Source organism: Papio anubis, chromosome 7 (assembly GCF_008728515.1).
Source record: "Papio anubis isolate 15944 chromosome 7, Panubis1.0, whole genome shotgun sequence".
Taxonomy (NCBI): domain Eukaryota; kingdom Metazoa; phylum Chordata; class Mammalia; order Primates; family Cercopithecidae; genus Papio; species Papio anubis.
Window position 1 is genome coordinate 86,013,858 of NC_044982.1, and position 20,023 is coordinate 86,033,880.

Genomic DNA, 20,023 nt, shown 5'->3' on the forward strand with positions numbered 1-20,023 from the left:
TTTCACCACATTGGCCAGCCTGGTCTTGAACTCCTGACCTCAAGTGATCCGCCCGCCTTGGCCTCCCAAATAGCTGGAATTGCAGGTGCACGCCACTGAGCCCAGCCGCATGTGCACCAAAGTTAAAATGTCTGAGAAAGAGGATGAAAAATTTTACAGTTTTAGGGCTGTGGTGGCTCACGCCTGTAATCCTAGCTCTTCGGGAGGCCGAGGCTGGTGGATCACTTGATCAGGAGATCGAGACCATCCTGGCTAACACGGTGAAACCCCATCTCTACTAAAAATACACACAAAAAATTAGCCAGGCGTGGTGGCATGCGCCTGTAGTCCCACTGTAGTCCCAGCGACTCTGGAGGCTGAGGCAGGAGAATCGCTTGAACTCGGAGGCAGAGGTTGCAGTGAACTGAGATCGTGCCATTGCCCTCCAGCCTGGGCTACACAGTGAGACTTTTTTCTCACTGTGTCTCAAAAAAAAAGTTTTAAAACATCCCTCCCTATTTTATAGCTAATGACATAGATTTTATAGGTTACAATACAAACTATTTCCTTTATGTTGGAAAATGATTTGAGGAAATGATTTTATGTATATTCATGATTTCTGCCTTGAACGTTTTGCTTCTTTGTTAGGTTCATAGAATCAACTTGAAGCTGTAATTAAAACTAAAAAAGTAAAGCAAAACTGTCAGGAATATTACATGACACTTTAAAAGATTTATTCACAAGTTTAATATATTCACAAGGTACAAACTTGAAAGTTACAAAAAAGGCATAGAGTGAAAAGTCTATCCCTAGTCACTCATTTTTGCTCCAGCCGCTCACTTCTGCTCTTTGTAAGCAATAGTGTTGCCAGTGTCTTGTGTCCTTCCAGAGACTATGTAGAAGCAAATAATTTTTTATTTAAAAATTATATTTATATTTGAATAGGTGATACATATAGATGGCAAGAAAATTCAAAAGCGCAGGCAGTGAAAATTTTCTTCGCTTACCCACAGTTCCCCAGTTTCTGTTTCCCTCTGCAGTCATTGTTTCTTATATATCCTTCTGGATGTTGTCTATAAATATGGAGGCATTATTAGTGTACAGCATGGTGGTTTTTATGAGCCATCCCAAGTGTAGTATTTATTAGGATAGTGCATTAAAATGATAAAATTAATCATACATAGAAAGTTATTGCAAAGTTTGGAAAAGATTGAGTCAAGTAGCCATTGTACTACATGGCTTTAAAAATTTCAAACAACACAGGTGTGCACTTCTTAAACTCTCTTCTTCATGGAGTATTATAATCTTAGTATAAATAAGTAGGAAGATATGAAACAAGAATATAGAAATTAAGCTGAGGACATTTTGTTTCCAGTATCTGGGAAAGAAACAAGTTTATGAACTCAAAAGTGATTGCAGAGCATCTATGTGCTGTAGGAAATAGTTAAGTTGATTTGAAGCAAAGCCCTTCGTGGGCAGAAAAGCCTCCAGAGCGCCAGGTGTCGCTGTGGTTCCGCGATGAGAGAGGGCGTGCGTCTCTGTGGTTATAAAGTTGGGGGTGGAGTGGCCGGGAGATGATGGCTGATGAAGAGGAAGAAGTGAAGCCGATCTTGCAGAAATTGCAGGTGGGGCCTTAGATTAAAATCTGTATGTGTTTTTGTTACTCCGAATGAAGCAGGGAGTCCAGTTTATGTAGTGCCCGCGAATTCCCCGGCACACACGCGAAGCTGCGTGCGTCTGTGCGGTTACTATAACAACCCTCGAGGGTGCAGCCGCAGCCAGCGAGGGAGCCTCCCAGTGTGTTGGAACCTCCTGCTGTCTACCTGACTGCGGTTAATTTCAGTCCTGTATGGAAGAGGATTTGTTGCTCCTAACTATTCATGTACATTTTAAGAGAGGACGTTGTTTTCTCGATTCATCCATAACGAATAGCATATACATGTGTATGGCAGATCTGCATGAACTATTATCACATGTTGTTTTGATACCTACAAAAGCCATTTAACACCTTTCTGCTTTGAATTTGGCAACAGTCACACTGATGACCTGCACTGCAAGTGTCCTGGTTACTCCCCTTAGGATTTCAGTTTTGATTTCTTTCAACATGTGTAGTTCCACTTTGGGGTCTGATGCAGAGGGGTCCAGACTCCACGTAGTCGACAGATGACTGTGCTTCTGAGTAAGACTAGGCTTTTGGGCTTGGTAGGGAGGCGTTAACTAATTGCTTGGCTGTTTGCCTTTAAGGCCCCACGATTTTCCTTAAACCTCAGGAACTCAGTTCTTCGTTCTAAGACAGCCTGTAACTTAAATATTAGAACTACGACAGGCTTGTAACTTGCCTAAAGGTGTTTAACGCACAAATTTAAATATTGGTGAAATTTCTTTGTTCTTGAGTAGCTTAAAATAGTAACTAACACTTTTTAGTGTTCCGACTGATTTGGATTAACTTCATTTTATTCCCTAATTGTGACTGACTGAAATCAAAGAATCAATTCTGGTTCTATATTAGAAACATTATTGGTGTATATACGTTTGTATATGTACAGAAAAGAATCTGAAAAGGTATACAAATCAGTGGTTATCACTGAGGTTGTTTGGGGGAATTTTTTACTTTCTGTTTTTTACATGTATCTATTTGAATTTTAACAACTTACATGTATTGATTTTGCCATGAGAAAATAAGTTTCTAAAAACGTTCAGTCCAGAGGAAAACAAAACCAAACAAGTTCTTGAATGTTTGCTTTAACAACTAAAACCAATCATTAAGCCCCCCTCTAAAACTCTTAATTTGCAGCCATGTTGATTTCAGGACAAAAGGAAATTGGTTGTAATTTTTTATGAGAATTGTCTTTTCCTAGGTTCATTTGTGGTAAATGTCCTAAGCAGCTTGGGAGAGGATACTTTGGTTATGTTGGGGTGGGGTCGGTGCAGGAATGGAATAAAGGAGTGAAGTAGAGAAGAGGAAAAGGATTAGATAATGGTGTTGCTGTTCATGGAGATGGTGGTAAACTTTGATTTCATTGTTATAGACATTTTAGTGTAAAAGGAATGTATAAAAGGATATTTCTCAAAGTGTGTTTTACAGTTTCATTACAATCATCTGGGGTGCCTGTTAAAAATGTAGAATTTTGAGTTCTGCTAAACTGTTAAAATCAGAGTCTCTGCAGGCTGGGTCTTGGATATACTACAATAAAATTTGAAAAGCATTACTGCAGAGGGTGCTAGTCTGTTCTCTTCATTCTGGATAGGATTTTAAATTAAGTATAGCACATATGTATTTGTTAGAACAGGGGTAGTTAGTTAGTTAATTGAATCAAGTATAGTGAATGAGAGCCTATTATGTCCCAAGTCCTGTTCTGGTGCTCAGGTGTAGCTCGAAACAAAACAGAATGAAGTCCTTTCCATCGTGGAGGTTACATTTCAGTGATGGAGGCAGACAATAGACAATTAATGATAGGCCACATGATTTTAAATAAGTATGAAGAAAAATAAGAGTATGATTTAACAGTAGACGAGAGAAGGAAGATATTCATTTGGTTTGAGTAATTAGGGAAAACCTCTCTGGAATTGATATTTGATCTAAGATCTAAATGATGATGAGGAATAAGTTATGCAGAGATCTGGAGAAAGTGTCCAGGCATAAGGAAAAGCATGTGTAAGGGCTTCCGGGTGGGCTGAGCTTGATGGGTTTGAGAAACTGCATGAAGGCCACTCTGGCTTGAGTATCATAGGAGAGAGAGTGCTGAGAAGTGAAGTTTGTGTCAGGTTGGGTGGTGGTAGTTCAGCTCATAGTCTTCTAGGCCATGATAAGGACTTGGATTTTATTCTGTCTGCAATGGGAAACTATTTGAAGGTTTGTGATACGATGTACATTTTTTATAAGATCACTCCCACTACAGTGAGGAGAATGAGAGAGAACAGAAACAAGATGACTGGTTAAGAAGCTCTTGCATTCCGGGCAAGTAATGAAGCTGATGTAATCCAGGAGTGGTCATAGTGGGACGGAGTCAGGTGGGTGAATTCAGGATATGTTGTGAAGACCGTTGATTAGACTCGATGGGAAGTGATTATATATTTCTGCTGCTATCTGTTCAGTTTCAGGAAAGAATAGGGTATCTCTTGTCCAAAATACTTAGGACTAGAAGTTTTTTGGATTTCAGATCTTTTTGCATTTTGGAATATCTGCATATACGTAATGAGATAACTTGGGGATGGGACCCAAATCTAAATATGAAACTTGGTGACTTATGCCTGTAGTTCTAGCATTTTGGAAGGCTGAGGTAGGGGGATTGCTTGAAATCAGGAGTTTGAGACCAGCCTGGGTAACCTACGAGGCTGTCTCTCTTTTTTTTTTTTGAGACTCTGTTGCCAGGCTGGAGTGCAGTGGCGCGATCTCGGCTCACTGCAGCCTCTGTCTCCCAGATTCAAGCAATTCTCCTGCCTTAGCCTCCCAAGTAGGTGGGACTACAGGTGTGCGCCACCATGCCTGGCTAATTTTTGCATTTTTAGTAGAGACTGGGTTTCACCATGTTGACCAGGATGGTTTCGATCTCTTCGTGATCTGTCTGCCTGGGCCTACCAAAGTGCTGGGATTACAGGCGTGAACCACCGTGCCTGGTGACCCTGTCTTTTAAAAAAGAAAAAAAAAAATTGTTTCATTTACACTTTATACACATAGGCTGAAAGTAATTTGATTCAATATTTTTAATAATTTTGTGCCTGAAACAATGCTTTGACTGCATTTTGACTGTGTGTCAGGTGTGGAATATTCTACTTGTGGTGACAGCATTTCAAAAGTTTCGGATTTTGGAGGATTTCAGATTTTTGGATTAGGGATGCTTGACCTGTAGTGGAAAAGCTTTGCCTCATCTGACAGGAAGACTCAGAGGCATTTAAGAGGAAAGAGAATATTTACTTGTAAAAAATCCAAGACACCCAGAAGATGACTTGACAAAAAATTCGAACTAAACAAAACCACAATAAGCATTTAAAATAACAAAATGCTGCAAAAATACCAAAGTTACCAAGTTCAAATTGGTATGTTTGTGGTGGAAAACAATGACTCTCTAACATGTTTATTATATTCACAAAGGTTGTATTGTATTTTCAGATATCAGCATATGAAAAATCAGCGATAAAATGGTTTTAGTTGAGAAGTCCAACTTTAAGGGTAAATTTCAAAGTGTTATTCTTTGAGGACCAGGACCATATAGAATGATCTTACTAACTTTTGGTTTATCTTAAGTTGCAATGTTTCCCTCCTCATGACTGTGGTATGTGAAGTGTTTAGTCATATTAGAAGCCCTGCTGGGGCAGGGAGAGAAAACAGTCATCACAGTACAGACACTGGCATGCGACAACATGGGACCATGAGAGCTGGCCTGGGGTACTGGCTGCTTTTCCTCTTGATTTGTGGCATTTTAGTAAACCTGTCCACTTGCCTATTGTGCCATTCCTAGGTGAGATAAGAGAATTGGTCTTTCTAGACCAAGAGACGGTATGGCTAGCCAATTTCAAGTTTCCCTGTCCAGTGCTCTCTCCACTTAATGGTTCCATTGTCATACTTTTTAGGAACTAGTGGATCAGCTCTATTCATTTCGAGACTGCTATTTTGAGACACATAGTGTTGAGGATGCTGGGAGGAAGCAACAGGATGTGCAGAAGGAGATGGAGAAGACCCTACAGCAGATGGAAGAAGTAGTGGGTATGAGCCCTAGAGACTGTGCAACCCCCCATCCTTCAGTGAAATGTGATCGACCTTTACTCCTTCCTTGTAGACTCTTTGGTATCCTATCTGTTACTGCTATAGGGTACTACAATGTAATATTACTTCTCAGGGCCCCTGTGCAACCTTTCATTCCCTAAGCTACTTTTTCTAAAATTTGATTATAGCAAATGGCATGAAATGAAAGAGCATACTTACTGGAACTATTGCAGTAATTTGACTTTCTGCCTCTAATTTCTTTTACTTTCAAATCCACTTATATAACACGATGGCCATGGTCATCTTCCTAAATCATTACTTCATGCATTTAACCTGATCCTCTTGTCTGCCTTTTGACTCGCTGAAGTCTAAACCCCTTAACCTGGTATTTAAGTGTCCATTGTTTTACTCTGTTTTCTAACCTGATCGCTGACTAATTACTTGTAGAGGAACTTTCTGTTTCATCCAGGTTGAACCATTTATTCTCCCTTGAACATGGCCACATGTACTTTTGATTCTGTGTCTTTGTTTATGTCATTTTCTAATCTGGAGGGTCTTTTCTTTCTCTCTGTCTTTTGTTTTAATGATAGCTATTTGTCCTGACTCCTCTTGACTTGTTAAAGCCCATTCACTGGGCTAATGCTCTATGCTCTTTTTCGTGGTTTTAATTTTCCATGTTTATGCTTTGTCTTCATCTAGATTGTAAATCCCTCTAGGAAAATTAGCAACCGAGCTGATCCTTGTAGATAGGGGCCCAAAAAACAGATGGCAGAAGCTCTAGAAATAGTGCTTTCTTTGTTGCCCAATTAGCTAATATAGCACTCTGCTTATGGTGAGCTTGCAATAAATGGTTTGTTGATAAATATTTTCCTCAACTCTTTTTATTCCTAAAACTGACTTGGAGTTATTTTTTGAGAGAAAGTGCCCTGGTCTTTAACTGTAAGATTGCTTGTTTTTTTCCCACTTTATCTTTTTTTCTTCCTCTTAGGTTCTGTCCAGGGCAAGGCGCAAGTTCTGATGCTAACTGGGAAAGCACTAAATGTGACTCCTGACTATAGCCCTAAGGCTGAGGAGCTTCTGTCAAAGGCTGTGAAGCTGGAGCCCAAGCTGGTGGAAGCCTGGAACCAGCTGGGTGAGGTGTACTGGAAAAAAGGGGATGTTGCAGCTGCCCACACCTGCTTCTCAGGAGCCCTTACCCATGTGAGCTGCCCCCTATCCTTTTGGAAAGCACAGATGGGAAGGATGAATTTCTTTGGTTCTATGAGTTTTCCTAGGACATGAATACCAGAGTAGAACTGAAATTGAACTAGGACGGAATCAGGAGGGAGGAAAGGTCGGAGAGCAGACCTGAATGAGGAAAATAGAGGCAGAGTCCTGGGAAAGGAAGATGATGATGGGATCAGGTTCAGGGGGAGAAAGGAAGTGAAGAAAAGTTAGCAACTAAGCTGATCCTTGTAGATGGGGGTTGAAGATACAGATGGCAGCAAGAATTTAGATGAAAAAATTAAGCCTGAGTGTGGTAGCTTATACTTGTAATCCTAGCACTTTGAGAGGCTGAGGCAGGAGGATCACTGGAGCTCAGGATTTTGAGACCAGCCTAGGCAACATGGTGAGACCTTGTCTCTAAAAAAAAAAAAAATAATAATAATACTAATAGTAATAATAAAACATATATATATACATATATATATATGCCAGATGTGGTGACCATCATGCCTGTAATCCCAGCACTTTGGGAGGCCGAGGTGGGCAGATCGTTTGAGGTCACAAGTTTGAGACCAGCCTGGCCAACATGATGAAACGCCACCTCTACCAAATACACAAAAATTACCTGGGCATGGTTGCACGTGCCTGTAATCCCAGTTACTCAGGAGGCTGAGGCACAGGAATCACTTGAACCCAGGAGGTGGAGGTTGCTGTGAGCCAAGATCGTGCCACTGCACTCCATCCTGGGTGACAGAGTGAGACCCTATCTCAAAAAGAAAAATATGGCCAGGTGCGGTGGCTCACCCCCGCCCGTAATCTTAGCACTTTGGGAGGCTGAGGTGGGCAGATCACTTGGGGTCAGGAGTTCGAGACCAGCCTGGCCAACATGGTGAAACCCTGTCTCTACTAAAAATACCAAAATTAGCCGGGCATGGTGGTAAATACCTGTAGTCCCAGCTACTTGGGAAGCTGAGGCAGGAGAATGACTTGAACTCGGGAGGCAAAGGTTGCAGTGAGCTGAGATTGCGCCATTGCACTTCAGCCTGGGCGACAGAGCAAGACTCCACCTCAAACCAAACCAAACCAAAACAAAACAAAAAATTTGAAAAAGTAAAAAATTAGATTTAGAAGATTGAATTCAGAATACATCTGGGAAGGGGAGGTAGAATCGGGAAGATTGAGTATGTGCCTTTTCTATTTGCAGTGCAGGAACAAAGTCTCCTTGCAAAACCTGTCAATGGTGCTTCGCCAGCTGCGGACTGGCACTGAAGATGAACATTCTCACCATGTCATGGACAGTGTCCGACAGGCTAAGCTGGCTGTTCAGATGGATGTCCATGATGGCCGCTCCTGGTGTGAGTGCTCTCAAAAGATATCCAACAGGGTTCTAGAGCAGATGTTTTCAATCAGAGCAACATTTGCAGTCCATCTTTTGAGTCTGCCTCTGAGGTTTAAGCCAGGGCATCTTTGTTTTGAAGACACACGAAAGACATTTTGGTGAACTGCTTTTCTAGGACCTCTTCGATCTTTTGATCCTAGTTTTCACATAAGCAAGGCAGGGCTTTTGTACGGTCTGTTCAAATTTCAGTTTGGGGACCTTGTTGCTCTATTGTAGGGGAATTTTGGGTATACTAAGTATTGTGTTGTTCTTGATTTGGGTTTCATGTGGGACCTCTCAAATATACTTTCAAGAATGATCAAAATAAGTCATATCTTGAACTTGGACTCTGAGATGATTCGTCACTGTGTTTCTCTTTCAGATATCCTTGGGAATTCATATCTTTCCCTTTACTTCTCTACTGGCCAGAACCCAAAGATCTCCCAGCAAGCCCTCAGTGCCTATGCCCAAGCAGTAAGTACTTATGGTCACCAGGCCAGATGAATAGGCAACAACAGAAGCAGAAGCGTTGTTCAGTCTTCTCTGTGGCCCTTTAGCAAGCATCACAGGCAGTGGCAGTGTTTGCTGGCATCTCATTTGTGTGATTTTGCAAAGATGTGTCTGCAGAGATGACTGACTTCTTATAACGTGAGTGTGAGGAACCACTTGCATTGTGGTGCGTTGATGCTGGATAGCTCCTTAACCTGTCTGGGTTTCTTACACACATACATAACCAAATCACAGAGCTGCCTCAACGTGTTCATCTTTCTTAATGAGAAGAAAGTTATTAAAATAATGCTTATTAATATTTTTGTACCTTCTTTTTTTTTTTTTGAGACGGAGTCTCACTCTGTCGCCCAGGCTGGAGTGCAGTGGCCAGATCTCAGCTCACTGCAAGCTCCGCCTCCCAGGTTCCCGCCATTCTCCTGCCTCAGCCTCCTGAGTAGCTGGGACTACAGGCGCCCGCCACCTCACCCGGCTAGTTTTTTTGTATTTTTTAGTAGAGACGGGGTTTCACCGTGTTAGCCAGGATGGTCTCGATCTCCTGACCTCGTGATCCGCCCATCTCGGCCCTCCAAAGTGCTGGGATTACAGGCTTGAGCCACCGCGCCTGGCCACATTCATTTTAAAGAACAATGAAAAACTTATACTTCAGTGTAAATTAAGTGCTATTCCCAAATTAACCCTTAGATAATATGGCTCTGGATTTCCCATGGGCTGAAAGAGAAAACAATGTGTAGCTTGTTCTGTGTCATTTCCTAGGAATTAAGTGAATTAGATTATTTAGGTTTTCAAGAAATTTATTTAGGTTTTCAAGCATTTTTGTATTGATAGGCATTTGCATAGGGCTTTCCCTTAGACTTTGAGTGCCTTTTTTCTCATTATTAGAATTGGCTTCTGACTTCACAGTGGTCCTCTGAGCACTTTTTATTTAGCTCTCATATTTACCTTTCTTCTTTTGCTTCTCTTGATACAGAGAATTGCTTTTTAACTTATCATTACTTACTCTGCTCCATGTGGTAGAATAAAGAACACAGCTACTGTATGTTCATGTTTGCAATTCAGGGACTGTCCTTTTAAATTTGTTTTTCTCCCACTCCTGCCACTCTCCCCGCAACTCTAAGTTTAAACTGCCTTTTTTCAATCATGGAACTTTTAGAGCAATTATATTTTACTCTGATTTCTTAATTTGGTGAATGTTTACATTTTAAAGAGTAGTATGGTGTATTCCTTCAACATTTTATATTTGGCTTCTGCTAAATAGTCGCTTTTTAATCTTTTTTTGTTGTTGTTGAGAAGGAGTCTCACTCTGCTACCCAGGCTGGAGTGCAGTGGCACGATCTTGGCTCACTGCAACCTCCGTCTCCCAGGTTCAAGTGATTCTCCTACCTCAGCCTCTTGAGTAGCTGGTATTACAGGCGTGCGCCACCATGCCCAGCTAATTTTTGTATTTTTAGTAGAGACAGGGTTTCACCATGTTGGCCAGGATGGTCTCAATCTCTTGACCTCGTGATCTGCCCACCTCGGCTTTCCAAAATGCTGGGATTACAGGCCTGAGCCACTGTGCCCGGGCCACATATTTCATTTATATAAAGATTTATTCTATCTTTGCAATGCTACATGGATAAATTACAATAATATTTTAAAGTCTTACACATACAAAAACACTTATATCCCTAAGGTTTTAGGGACTAAGATACCCACACTTGTTACACAGTAACTGCTTCTGTGGTATAAATTACATTTTGGCAAGGAAGAAACTTCCATTTCTCTAGGAAGAGGAGGTGTAGGACATGTTGGGCATGTTAGTCCTTAACATTGAGACAGGATCCCCTGATAATCTTTTTATCCCATTATAGGAGAAGGTTGACAGAAAAGCTTCTAGCAATCCTGACCTTCATTTGAACAGGGCGACGGTAAGACCTTTGGGGTATAGTCATCTGAGGGTCAAATAAATAAGACACCTAGGTCTTAGCTTGTGAGGATAACGGAGTGTGCATAGGGACACAGACTGGGTACAGACTGCGAGAGGAAAGCCGTGCTGTTCTATAAACAGCTAGCTCGGTTTGGCTTCAGTATCTGGTGTAGTCACTGGAGGGAAAGGAGAAGGGGCTGAGGAGGTAGAAGAATATGTAGACAATGGGGGCATCTTTCAGAAGACTTCTGAAATGTTAAGTAAATATAAAGGTCAAGTGACCCAAGGTATACAACTTAACTATTTTAGAGTTTGGAAATTAGCTTCTTTAAAATGATTCCATCTTTGGGATTGTGATCATCTTGGCTAGGAAGAAGGATATAAGGTGTTACCAGCTCTTGAGGCTGTTTATTATAGCACAGGAAAATAACCAGGAAGGAAAACAGTTTATTTCTCTAGATTCCTAGTCCATGGTGCCATTATTCCCTCGGGATAGTTTGTTTGGATATACTTATAATTGGGATATACTTCTTGTACAGTTGCATAAATACGAAGAGAGCTATGGGGAGGCCCTGGAGGGCTTCTCTCGGGCTGCTGCCCTGGACCCTGCCTGGCCAGAGCCCCGGCAACGAGAGCAACAACTTCTGGAATTCCTGGATAGATTAACCAGCCTCCTTGAGAGTAAGGTAAACATGTCTAAAGGGCTGAATTCTACTTTTTTTTTTTTTTTTGCTGTGGGTCAATAAAATAAGAATAAATAGGTTTAGGAGGTCGTGACCCTATAGAAGTGGGTGGGAGGGAAGGATTAGAGTCTCAAGGAAGGCGACTAGTTTCCAGCTTCTTACCTATTTCCTCTTCTTTGTAGGGAAAGGTGAAGACCAAAAAGCTGCAGAGCATGCTGGGAAGCTTGCGCCCAGCCCATCTAGGCCCTTGCGGTGATGGGCACTACCAGTCAGCCTCTGGGCAGAAAGTGACCCTGGAGCTCAAGCCACTGAGTACGCTTCAGCCTGGGGTGAACAGTGGTGCCGTCATCCTGGGAAAGGTGGTGTTTAGCCTTACCACAGAAGAGAAAGTCCCCTTGTGAGTTTCTCTTGGATTTCCCCCGTTTTACCCTTTTGAACTAATTGCTGTCACTTCCTGTTCTTTCCCTGGCAGTTGAGGAGATTGTCAGTGGTCACAGATTTGTGACTTCTGATTTCCTTCTGTGACTGTCCCATGGGCAGATATTGCCTAGGTGATGTTTAACAATCTTTTGATCAGAGGCTTTTGTAGATTCTGTCACTGCCCGTTTTTTATCCCTGAGTTTGGTGCTATGTGGGTTCCTATATCCATAGTTGAAATTTGGCAGGACTTTTTTTTTATAAGACAGAAACCTCAAAATTCTTCTGTCCCTTTGCATTTTCATGATCATAGAAGTTGAAGGAGGACAAATTCTTAGTCCTGTTTGTACTTAGGTGTACTTAGGCAGTTCTGAAAAGTGAGCTTTGAGTTATAATTTAAAGTCTGGTTGGGAGATTGTCTTAGATGTCATTCAACAAATATTTGTTGAGTGTGTAGTATATGTGTCATAGGGAGTGAGAAAAAAGAAATGTCAGGCCGGGCGCGGTGGCTCAAGCCTGTAATCCCAGCACTTTGGGAGGCCGAGACGGGCGGATCACGAGGTCAGGAGATCGAGACCATCCTGGCTAACACGGTGAAACCCAGTCTCTACTAAAAAATACAAAAAACTAGCCGGGCGAGGTGGCGGGCGCCTATAGTCCCAGCTACTCGGGAGGTTGAGGCCAGAGAATGGCGTGAACCCGGGAGGCGGAGCTTGCAGTGAGCTGAGATCTGGCCACTGCACTCCAGCCTGGGCGACTGAGCGAGACTCCGTCTCAAAAAAAAAAAAAAAAAGAAATGTCAAGGACCCAGGTGCAGGTGCTGCTAGCAGCGGAGGAAATGAATTAAGAATATTTATTTAGAAAATTTTTGGATCTTGAAAAGTTAGGGTTTAGTGAGTGCCACCACTCCTTGGTCCTTCACTCACTTCCTAATCCCTGGTTGACTGCTTTCCCCTTTCTCTTTTCTACTGAAATTATTATTTTCCTAGGATCACCATTGTCTTTCTAGGCACTGGATCCAGCAACTTCTATTGCGTGGTTCCAAAACATTCTGACTTATCTGTAACTATTGCCTTTCACAGTTGCCTTCTGTTCCATCTAAACGGAAATATTCACAATTCCCATTATATGGCCCAGCTTTCTCCATGGCGTTTTCTAGGGGTTTGTGTGTTTGATGAGTTGAAGGGCAAAAAGGTAGCTGAGAACAGTTTAGTTAACTAGAGCAAATCCTAGAGCTGAGAAGAATTTGAAAGGGATATAGACAAAGGTAGGTTTTAGAAGACCTTGAGAACAAATAGATATTTTGCCACTCCTTGGTTTCTCTTTTTCTGCCCAGCTTTTAAATCTTAGATTCTCAGGACTCTATTTTTGTTTTTTTCCTTTTTTTCTCTTTATACCAGGATGGCCTATAGTTGCCAACTTTGATCACTTGTCAGTGGTTGCCTGACATACTATGTAGAAGGATTCCGAGGCTTTGACTGGATTCATCAGGAGAGTGCTTTGCTTGATTGCAATGTTTCCTGTGAATTCAGGTGTGTCACGTGATGGCATGAGTGTGATTCTTCTCCATCCTGTCTATAGATCATCTTGCCTTGTGATGTCGTATAAACCCAAGGCTTTGGCAGCCTCCTATATGCTCACAGATGTATCTCCAGCCCAAGCTTCATTTCCAAGTGTTGGATCCCTATAACCAACTGCCTCTGGGTTCCAATAAGAAATCTCTAACTCAGTAGTTCAGTATTACTCACCTAAATCTTTCTCTGTAAATCTGTTTCTCCTCCCTGGATTCCTTGTGAATGAATGGTATCACCTCTCAGTCACTTGATTAAGACTTTTGGAAGAATAGGCTTCTCCATTCTTCAAAAAGATTTGCCTTTTTTGTCCTATAGACTTGACTTCTCTGTGTTTACCACCTTAATTCACCCCTTTATCACTTCTCCAAATAGGTCTCCCTGATTCTCTGGTTTCCTCCAGTGTTCCACAGTGCTGCCAGAGAAATGTTTCTTAGATGTAAATCTGACCATTGCTACTACTTATTTAAGATTCCTTGCTGGTACTATATGTAGCTTTTGGGATAAAGTGTGAACTACTTAGCTTAGCATACAAAGTCCTTCATGATTTGCTTCCTACTTCTCTTTCCATTATCTTCTGTCTCTTTCCCACCTGTGCCTTTTGTTTCAACCACGGAACAATTTTGTTGGTTTTAGAACAGCTGTTTTCATGCCTCTGTGTCTTGCATACAGTTACTCTGCCTGGATAATCTCTAGCTTCTTCTTGACATGGCTAACATCCTCTTCTGCCTCTAACATTTTGTTTCAAAAATTTTCAAACATACAGCTAAGTTGAAAGAATTTTACATTGAACATTTGTGTTCTCAATCACTTATATTCTTCCATTAACATTTTATTTTACTTAGCTTATTATGTATCGGTCTGTTTATCCTGCTGTCAGAGTAAATTGCAGAGATCAATATACTTTACATACTTTAGCATGCAGTCATTAACTGAGTTCAGTATTTCAATTTTTTCTTTTTATGTAAAATTTACATACAATGAAATGTGCAATTTTAAGTGTACATTTCATAGCTTTTAACAAATGGAAAATATCTGTATAACCCAAACAGAGATCATTACCACCATTCTGGGAAGTTCCCTCATGTTCCCTCCAAGGCAATCTCTGTTCCTGTCCCCTCAGAGGTTTTTAAAATTTTTACTGAGGATTAATTTTTCTATTTTAACCCAGCTGGTTTTTTACCCTTTAAGATTCACTTCGAGTATCACCTCTTCCAGGAAATCTTTCCTGCTTTCCAATTTTGACTTAGATAGTTCTCCTCTGGGCTCCCACAGTCCAATCTGTGGCTTCACTGAATTCAGCACAAGGGAAAAGCTATTCTAGCACCCATCACACTTTACTGTAAGTGATGACTTCATTGTTTGACTCCTGCTAGACTATAGGTCATTCATAGCTGGATTGGTATCTTACTGCTAAATACAATGCTTGGCACATATGTAATGTGTGGTGAAAGTCTGTGGAATTAAACTACACAGACAGTGATGGTTAGAGGCTTTGGTTAAGAGCATGATAGTTGGCCGGGCGCGGTGGCTCACGCCTGTAATCCCAGCATTTTGGCAGGCCGAGATGGGCGGATCACGAGGTCAGGAGATTGAGACCATCCTGGCTAACACAGTGAAACCCCGTCTCTACTAAAAATACAAAAACAAACAAACAAACAAAACAAAACTAGCTGGGCATAGTGGCGGGTGCCTATAGTCCCAGCTACTGGGGAGGCTGAGGCAGGAGAATGGCATGAACCTGGGAGGCGGAGCTTGCAGTGAGCCGAGATCACGCCACTGCACTCCAGCCTGGGCGACTGAGCAAGACTCCATCTCAAAACAAGCAAACAAACAAAAAAACCAAAAAAGAGTATGATAGTTAAATTGATAGATCAGGAATAATGTTACAATTGTAACATTTTGGTCTAGTTCTTCATTAATATTTGTTGAATGGCTTCAGTGTGCTTTGTCCTAAGTTCTTAGCAAAGTGACAGATTGATGAGTTTCAGAAAAATGAAGACTCAGACGTACAAAGTGTGGAGGATGGTACCTCTCATAGGTTTTCTGAGTAACTGAGAAAAAGCATTTGTTTATTTTGTTAGTATTTTATTTTTAAACTTTAATTAAATTAAATTTTATATTTTATTTTAATTACCTGTCACTGACTTTAAGTCCAGTATTTTGCTAGTATTTTTAAACCACTCTTTCTGCTCTTCTTTCCTGCCTGCATACCTTTTTGTTGTCCTCTCTCCTAATCTATCTTTACCTGGCAGTACATTTGGCCTGGTAGATTCAGATGGACCTTGCTATGCAGTGATGGTGTACAATATAGTGCAGAGCTGGGGAGTGCTCATTGGAGACTCTGTAGCCATCCCTGAGCCTAACCTGCGTCTTCACCGAATTCAGCACAAAGGAAAGGTGAGTGATGGCGAGGATTCTCTTCCAACTCATAGGCTCTAAAAGTAGAACCAAGCTTATCTTTTTATAAAAGATATAGAAATATTTATATGTGAGTATGTGTGTAGGTTATGTGTATATATATTTGTGTGTATATGTTTTATATATAGTTTTTTACTAAAAAGGTAAGCTGGTAAGCAAAAAAATAAAAAAATGGAGTGAAATATTATCACTCAGGTGTTATATTATCACTCAGATGTTACTACTTTTTAACTGTTACTGTTAACAGTTTGGTGTATATACCTGAAGTCTTTTTTCTTTTCATAAATATATACACGTATATTTATATCTATATTTTAAATCATGAGTGGGATATTATATGCAAATGTTTGTGAATGTTTCCAATGTTTTTACATATTTCACACATTGAGTAGACAGGGGATGATGAAGATGGTAATGATAGTTAACATTTATTTAACACTTAATTGAGTGCCAGACACTGTGCTAAGAGTTTTTATTGCCTGCCTTGCCCCATTCAATTCTTACAAAAACCTTATGAATGTAGATATTTAACCACTGTTTAACCATTTAGATCAGGGGTTGGCAAAGCCCATGGACCAAATCTGGCTCACTGCTTGTTTTTATTAAGAATGGTTTTTAGGCTGGGCATGGTGGCTCATGCCTAAAATCCCAGCACTTTTGGAAGGCCAAGGTGGGAGGATCACTTGAGCCCAGGAGTTTAAGACCAACCTGGGCAACACATAGTGAGACCCTGTCTCTACAAAAAGTTGTTTAAAAACTTAGCCAGGTATTGCAGCACATGCCTGTAGTCCCAGCTACTGAGGAGGTTGAAGTGAGAGAACCACTTTATCCCAGGAATTTGAGGCTACAGTAAGCCATCATTGTCTCATTGTATGCCAGCCTGGGTGATAGAGAAAGTCTTTGCCTCAAAAAAAAAAAAAAAAAAAAAAAAAAAAAAAAAGAAAAAGAGAATGGTTTCTGTGTTCTTAAATGAAAAAATTGACAGAAGCATAATATTTTGTGATGTGTGAAAATTACAGGAAATTCCGATTTCAGTGTCCACAAATAAAGCTTTATTGGAACACAGCCACACTCATTTGCTTACTATTGTCTGTGGCTGTTTTTGCACTGTGGTGTCAGAGGTGACTTGTTCCGTAACAGAGACCATTTGACCTACAAAGCCTAAAATATTTACTATCTGGCCCTTTACAGAAAGACTTTGATGACCTCAGATCTAGATTAGTACTTTTATAATAGAAAAAAAATTAGAAACACAGTGAGGATTTTTATATCTTTGCTTGTATCTGTGATTATTTCCTTAAATGAATTTCTAATGCAGAGTCCTGGGTCCAAAGGGTATGCAGAATTCAGATGCTTTTGATACATATTGCCAAATATTTCTTTGGAAAATGGTACTAGTTAGTTGTCACTACCAACAGGGATGTAAATAAGTGTTTCTCTAGTTTTTTTCTCAAGTCTGGTTGGAAACCTTTGAAAAGTTGTTTTCTAATTTTACATGAAAAATATAGTGTGAATATTTTAATTTGTATTTCTTGTTTAAATTGCCGTTTTTTTGTGTCACTTGTCGATATTTCTGTGAAGACTTAAAAAAATTGGTTTATGAGAACTTTTAAATTTACTTGGACTTAAAAGAGCCTACCTCTCATTGCCATATTGGATGAAGATTATTTAACATGTTTTACAACTTAAAATACACTTGAACTGATAAAGTGAGCTGATATCCTTTTTGTTATTAGGAAAACGGCTACATTCTGTTACATATTCTATTTCCTCCTCTTGATATAAAAAAGAGAAGTAACTTTAATTTGTATTTGGTGGATTAAATTAGGACCTTATAAACAATTTGGACTGAGATTTTCTCAGGATTCCCACTGGCTCTGGCTGGCTGCTGTGTGTATCTAGTTAATTATCAGGAAACACCGTGGGAAAAGGCAGATTCTGTGCGAGCTGGTTGCATTCTTTTGTTAGGCAATGCCAGGAACTTGCCTTTTTTGAATCAGAGAGCTGTCTTATTCTTGTAGTGGCACTGCATGACCTTACATGCTCCATGTTTTCCTTCTGAAGACTGAAAACTTTGGGAAAATTTCATCCCCTTTGTTAGCTCAGTTTTGTCTGATGTGAGATGAAAGTAGAGGGAGTATGCAGTGGGGGAGGTGGTGCAGAAAGTTGCAAGTGGTGTATCCCCATGCTAGAGCTTTTTCCATCTTGGAATCTGTAATGAACCTTTGTCTGTCTTTTCTAGGACTATTCCTTTTCCAGTGTTCGAGTGGAGACGCCCCTCCTGCTGGTGGTGAATGGGAAGCCTCAGGGATCCAGCAGCCAGGCTGTTGCTACAGTGGCATCGCGACCACAGTGTGAATGACCTTCTTTGACTTGTGTGCTCAACAGGGACTGGAGGAGAGGGGCCAAGGCCCTGTGCAGTTGGTCCAGCCACATCCAGTGATTCAGCAGGAATGGGAGGAATGTTTTAAATGAACTTTCCTTTTCCCTGCCTGTATTACGCTTCATATCTCTTCTCTCTCCTCTGTCCTCATCATGTTCCAGCTCTCTCCAGGGCCACATACTCTTCTGGCGTATCTCTGCTGTCTCTTCCACTGCTCTCTATGTTTTAAGCAAAGAGCATGGAATTGGTAGAAGTCTTGGGATCTTGCCATGGGACACAGTCCCCAAGGTTCCTGTTGTTGCCTCCTTCCTAAGTCTCATATGTATATATCAGTTCAGTATTTATTGCTAAAGGAAGGGGCTTAATTTTATAATGGCTTTGTTTTTAGCAATTTTTATTGTTATTTTTAAAATTTAGGTCCTTCCTCTTCTTTGGGGCTGGAACAGAATAAATTTGTTTGGAACAAAAAATACCATGTAGTTTGGCCTGCTTTATTCTCCCTAGGCTTGTATTCTTGGTTTTAGGATCACTTCAATTTATGGGAGTAATAATCCCGTTTTTTTCTTTATACAAAGTAGTTTATTTCTCTCCCAGTTAAAAGAATTCCGACAATAGACAGCCCAGGGCAGGAATGGCAACTCCACAAAGTTGCTAGAGACCAGCTTTCTTCCATTTTCCCATTCTGTCATTCCCTAGGGGTGGTCTTCACTGTGGTCCAAGATGACAGAACAATACTGTTCTAATAGTGTTACTAGGCTGAAGGATCAGAGAGAGTTAGATGGATATTCAGTTTCTTTAGAGTCTAGTGACATGTTTTATAACAGTTTATCGTAATATCCTTGTGGTAAAATGGAGAATTGTGAGTGAGGATTAATAACCAATTGAATTAGCTGGGTATGGTGACTCACGCCTGTAATCCCAGCACTTTGGGAGTCCGAAGTGGGTGGATCACGAGGTCAGGAGTTCAAGACCAGCCTGGCCAAGATGGTGAAACTCTGTCTCTACTAAAAATACAAAAATTAGCCGGCGTGGTGGCAGGCATCTGTAATCACAGCTACTGGGGAGGCTGGGGCAGAGAATTGCTTGAACCTGGGAGGTGGAGTTGCAGTGAGCCAAGATCACGCCACTGCACCCCAGCCTGGGCGACAGAGCAAGACTCCGTCTCAAACAACAACAATAAATAACTGAATGGCTATAATATATAAATGTATACAGATGAATTCAGAAGACTTCTAGTGAAATGACTCAGATCTTTGTTCTTGGTCCAGTACTGTTCAGTTTTTTATCAGTACCTTGAATATCATTGATGACTCATTAAATTTATAAAGAATACAGAGGCCTCCTCAGAGAATGGATGATAGTAACCCATTGATGAGAAAAGTTTATCTATCTATCTATCTATCTATCTATCTATCTAATCTATCTGAGAAGTCATAAAGGCTGAGTCTAATAAGATAAAATTTTCAGTCCATTCTTTTGGTTCAAAAAGGCTAACTTTCTCAGGTATAGCTTCAACATCATGTATGAAAATTACTAAGAATTTTAGTAGATAAGCTAAAGTCAGTATGAGTAACCAGTCTGATATAGTTTGTAAAAACACTGTGAACTGCACCAAAAAAACTTGTGGTAGCAAGAGACAGTTTTTATTACAAGTACTGTCTGTTATACCACATATTGAGTGTTAATTTAGTTTTGGGTGTCATTTTGAGGCCTACAGTCATAGAAGAGTGATTAGGAGCTTGTGGGGCATAAAAATATCTTGAGAAATGACTGAAAGCAACTAGGGAAGATGGGGATAGTAGTGTGTGTAAGCATTTGAGGCAGTAGAGATGTGGGACCCAAGTACTGTTCCCGTTTTACTCAAG

At 40.7% G+C, this 20,023-nt stretch overlaps 1 protein-coding gene across 4 annotated transcripts; it reads left to right on the plus strand.

Annotated features, from left to right (window-relative positions):
• The first annotated feature begins 556 nt into the window (after window positions 1–556).
• TTC5 (tetratricopeptide repeat domain 5) lies at window positions 557–18,630 on the plus strand. 4 transcript variants are annotated; one of them, XM_003901481.5, is made up of 10 exons: window positions 568–1,604; window positions 5,551–5,683; window positions 6,672–6,883; window positions 8,094–8,244; window positions 8,650–8,741; window positions 10,628–10,684; window positions 11,223–11,369; window positions 11,549–11,763; window positions 15,610–15,754; window positions 18,018–18,628. In XM_003901481.5, the coding sequence occupies exons 1-10, from the start codon at window positions 1,554–1,556 to the stop codon at window positions 18,135–18,137; spliced, it is 1,323 nt and encodes a 440-aa protein (XP_003901530.4). In that variant the 5' UTR covers window positions 568–1,553; the 3' UTR covers window positions 18,138–18,628. The 4 variants fall into 4 exon arrangements, with proteins under 4 accessions (XP_021796646.2, XP_021796645.2, XP_003901530.4 ...); XM_021940952.2 differs by lacking the exon at window positions 568–1,604 and adding an exon at window positions 1,638–3,990; XM_021940954.2 differs by lacking the exons at window positions 15,610–15,754; window positions 18,018–18,628 and adding an exon at window positions 13,184–14,962 and having other exon boundaries at window positions 557–1,604.
• Window positions 18,631–20,023: the final 1,393 nt, after the last annotated feature.

Bases quoted from the DNA above. Each gene is read 5' to 3' on its own strand.
- TTC5 (XM_003901481.5), top strand. From the start codon at position 1,554: ATGATGGCTGATGAAGAGGAAGAAGTGAAGCCGATCTTGCAGAAATTG. The intron at 8,742-10,627 runs GTAAGTACTTAT...ATCCCATTATAG, and splicing joins TCAGTGCCTATGCCCAAGCA to GAGAAGGTTGACAGAAAAGC. The intron at 11,370-11,548 runs GTAAACATGTCT...TCTTCTTTGTAG, and splicing joins CCAGCCTCCTTGAGAGTAAG to GGAAAGGTGAAGACCAAAAA.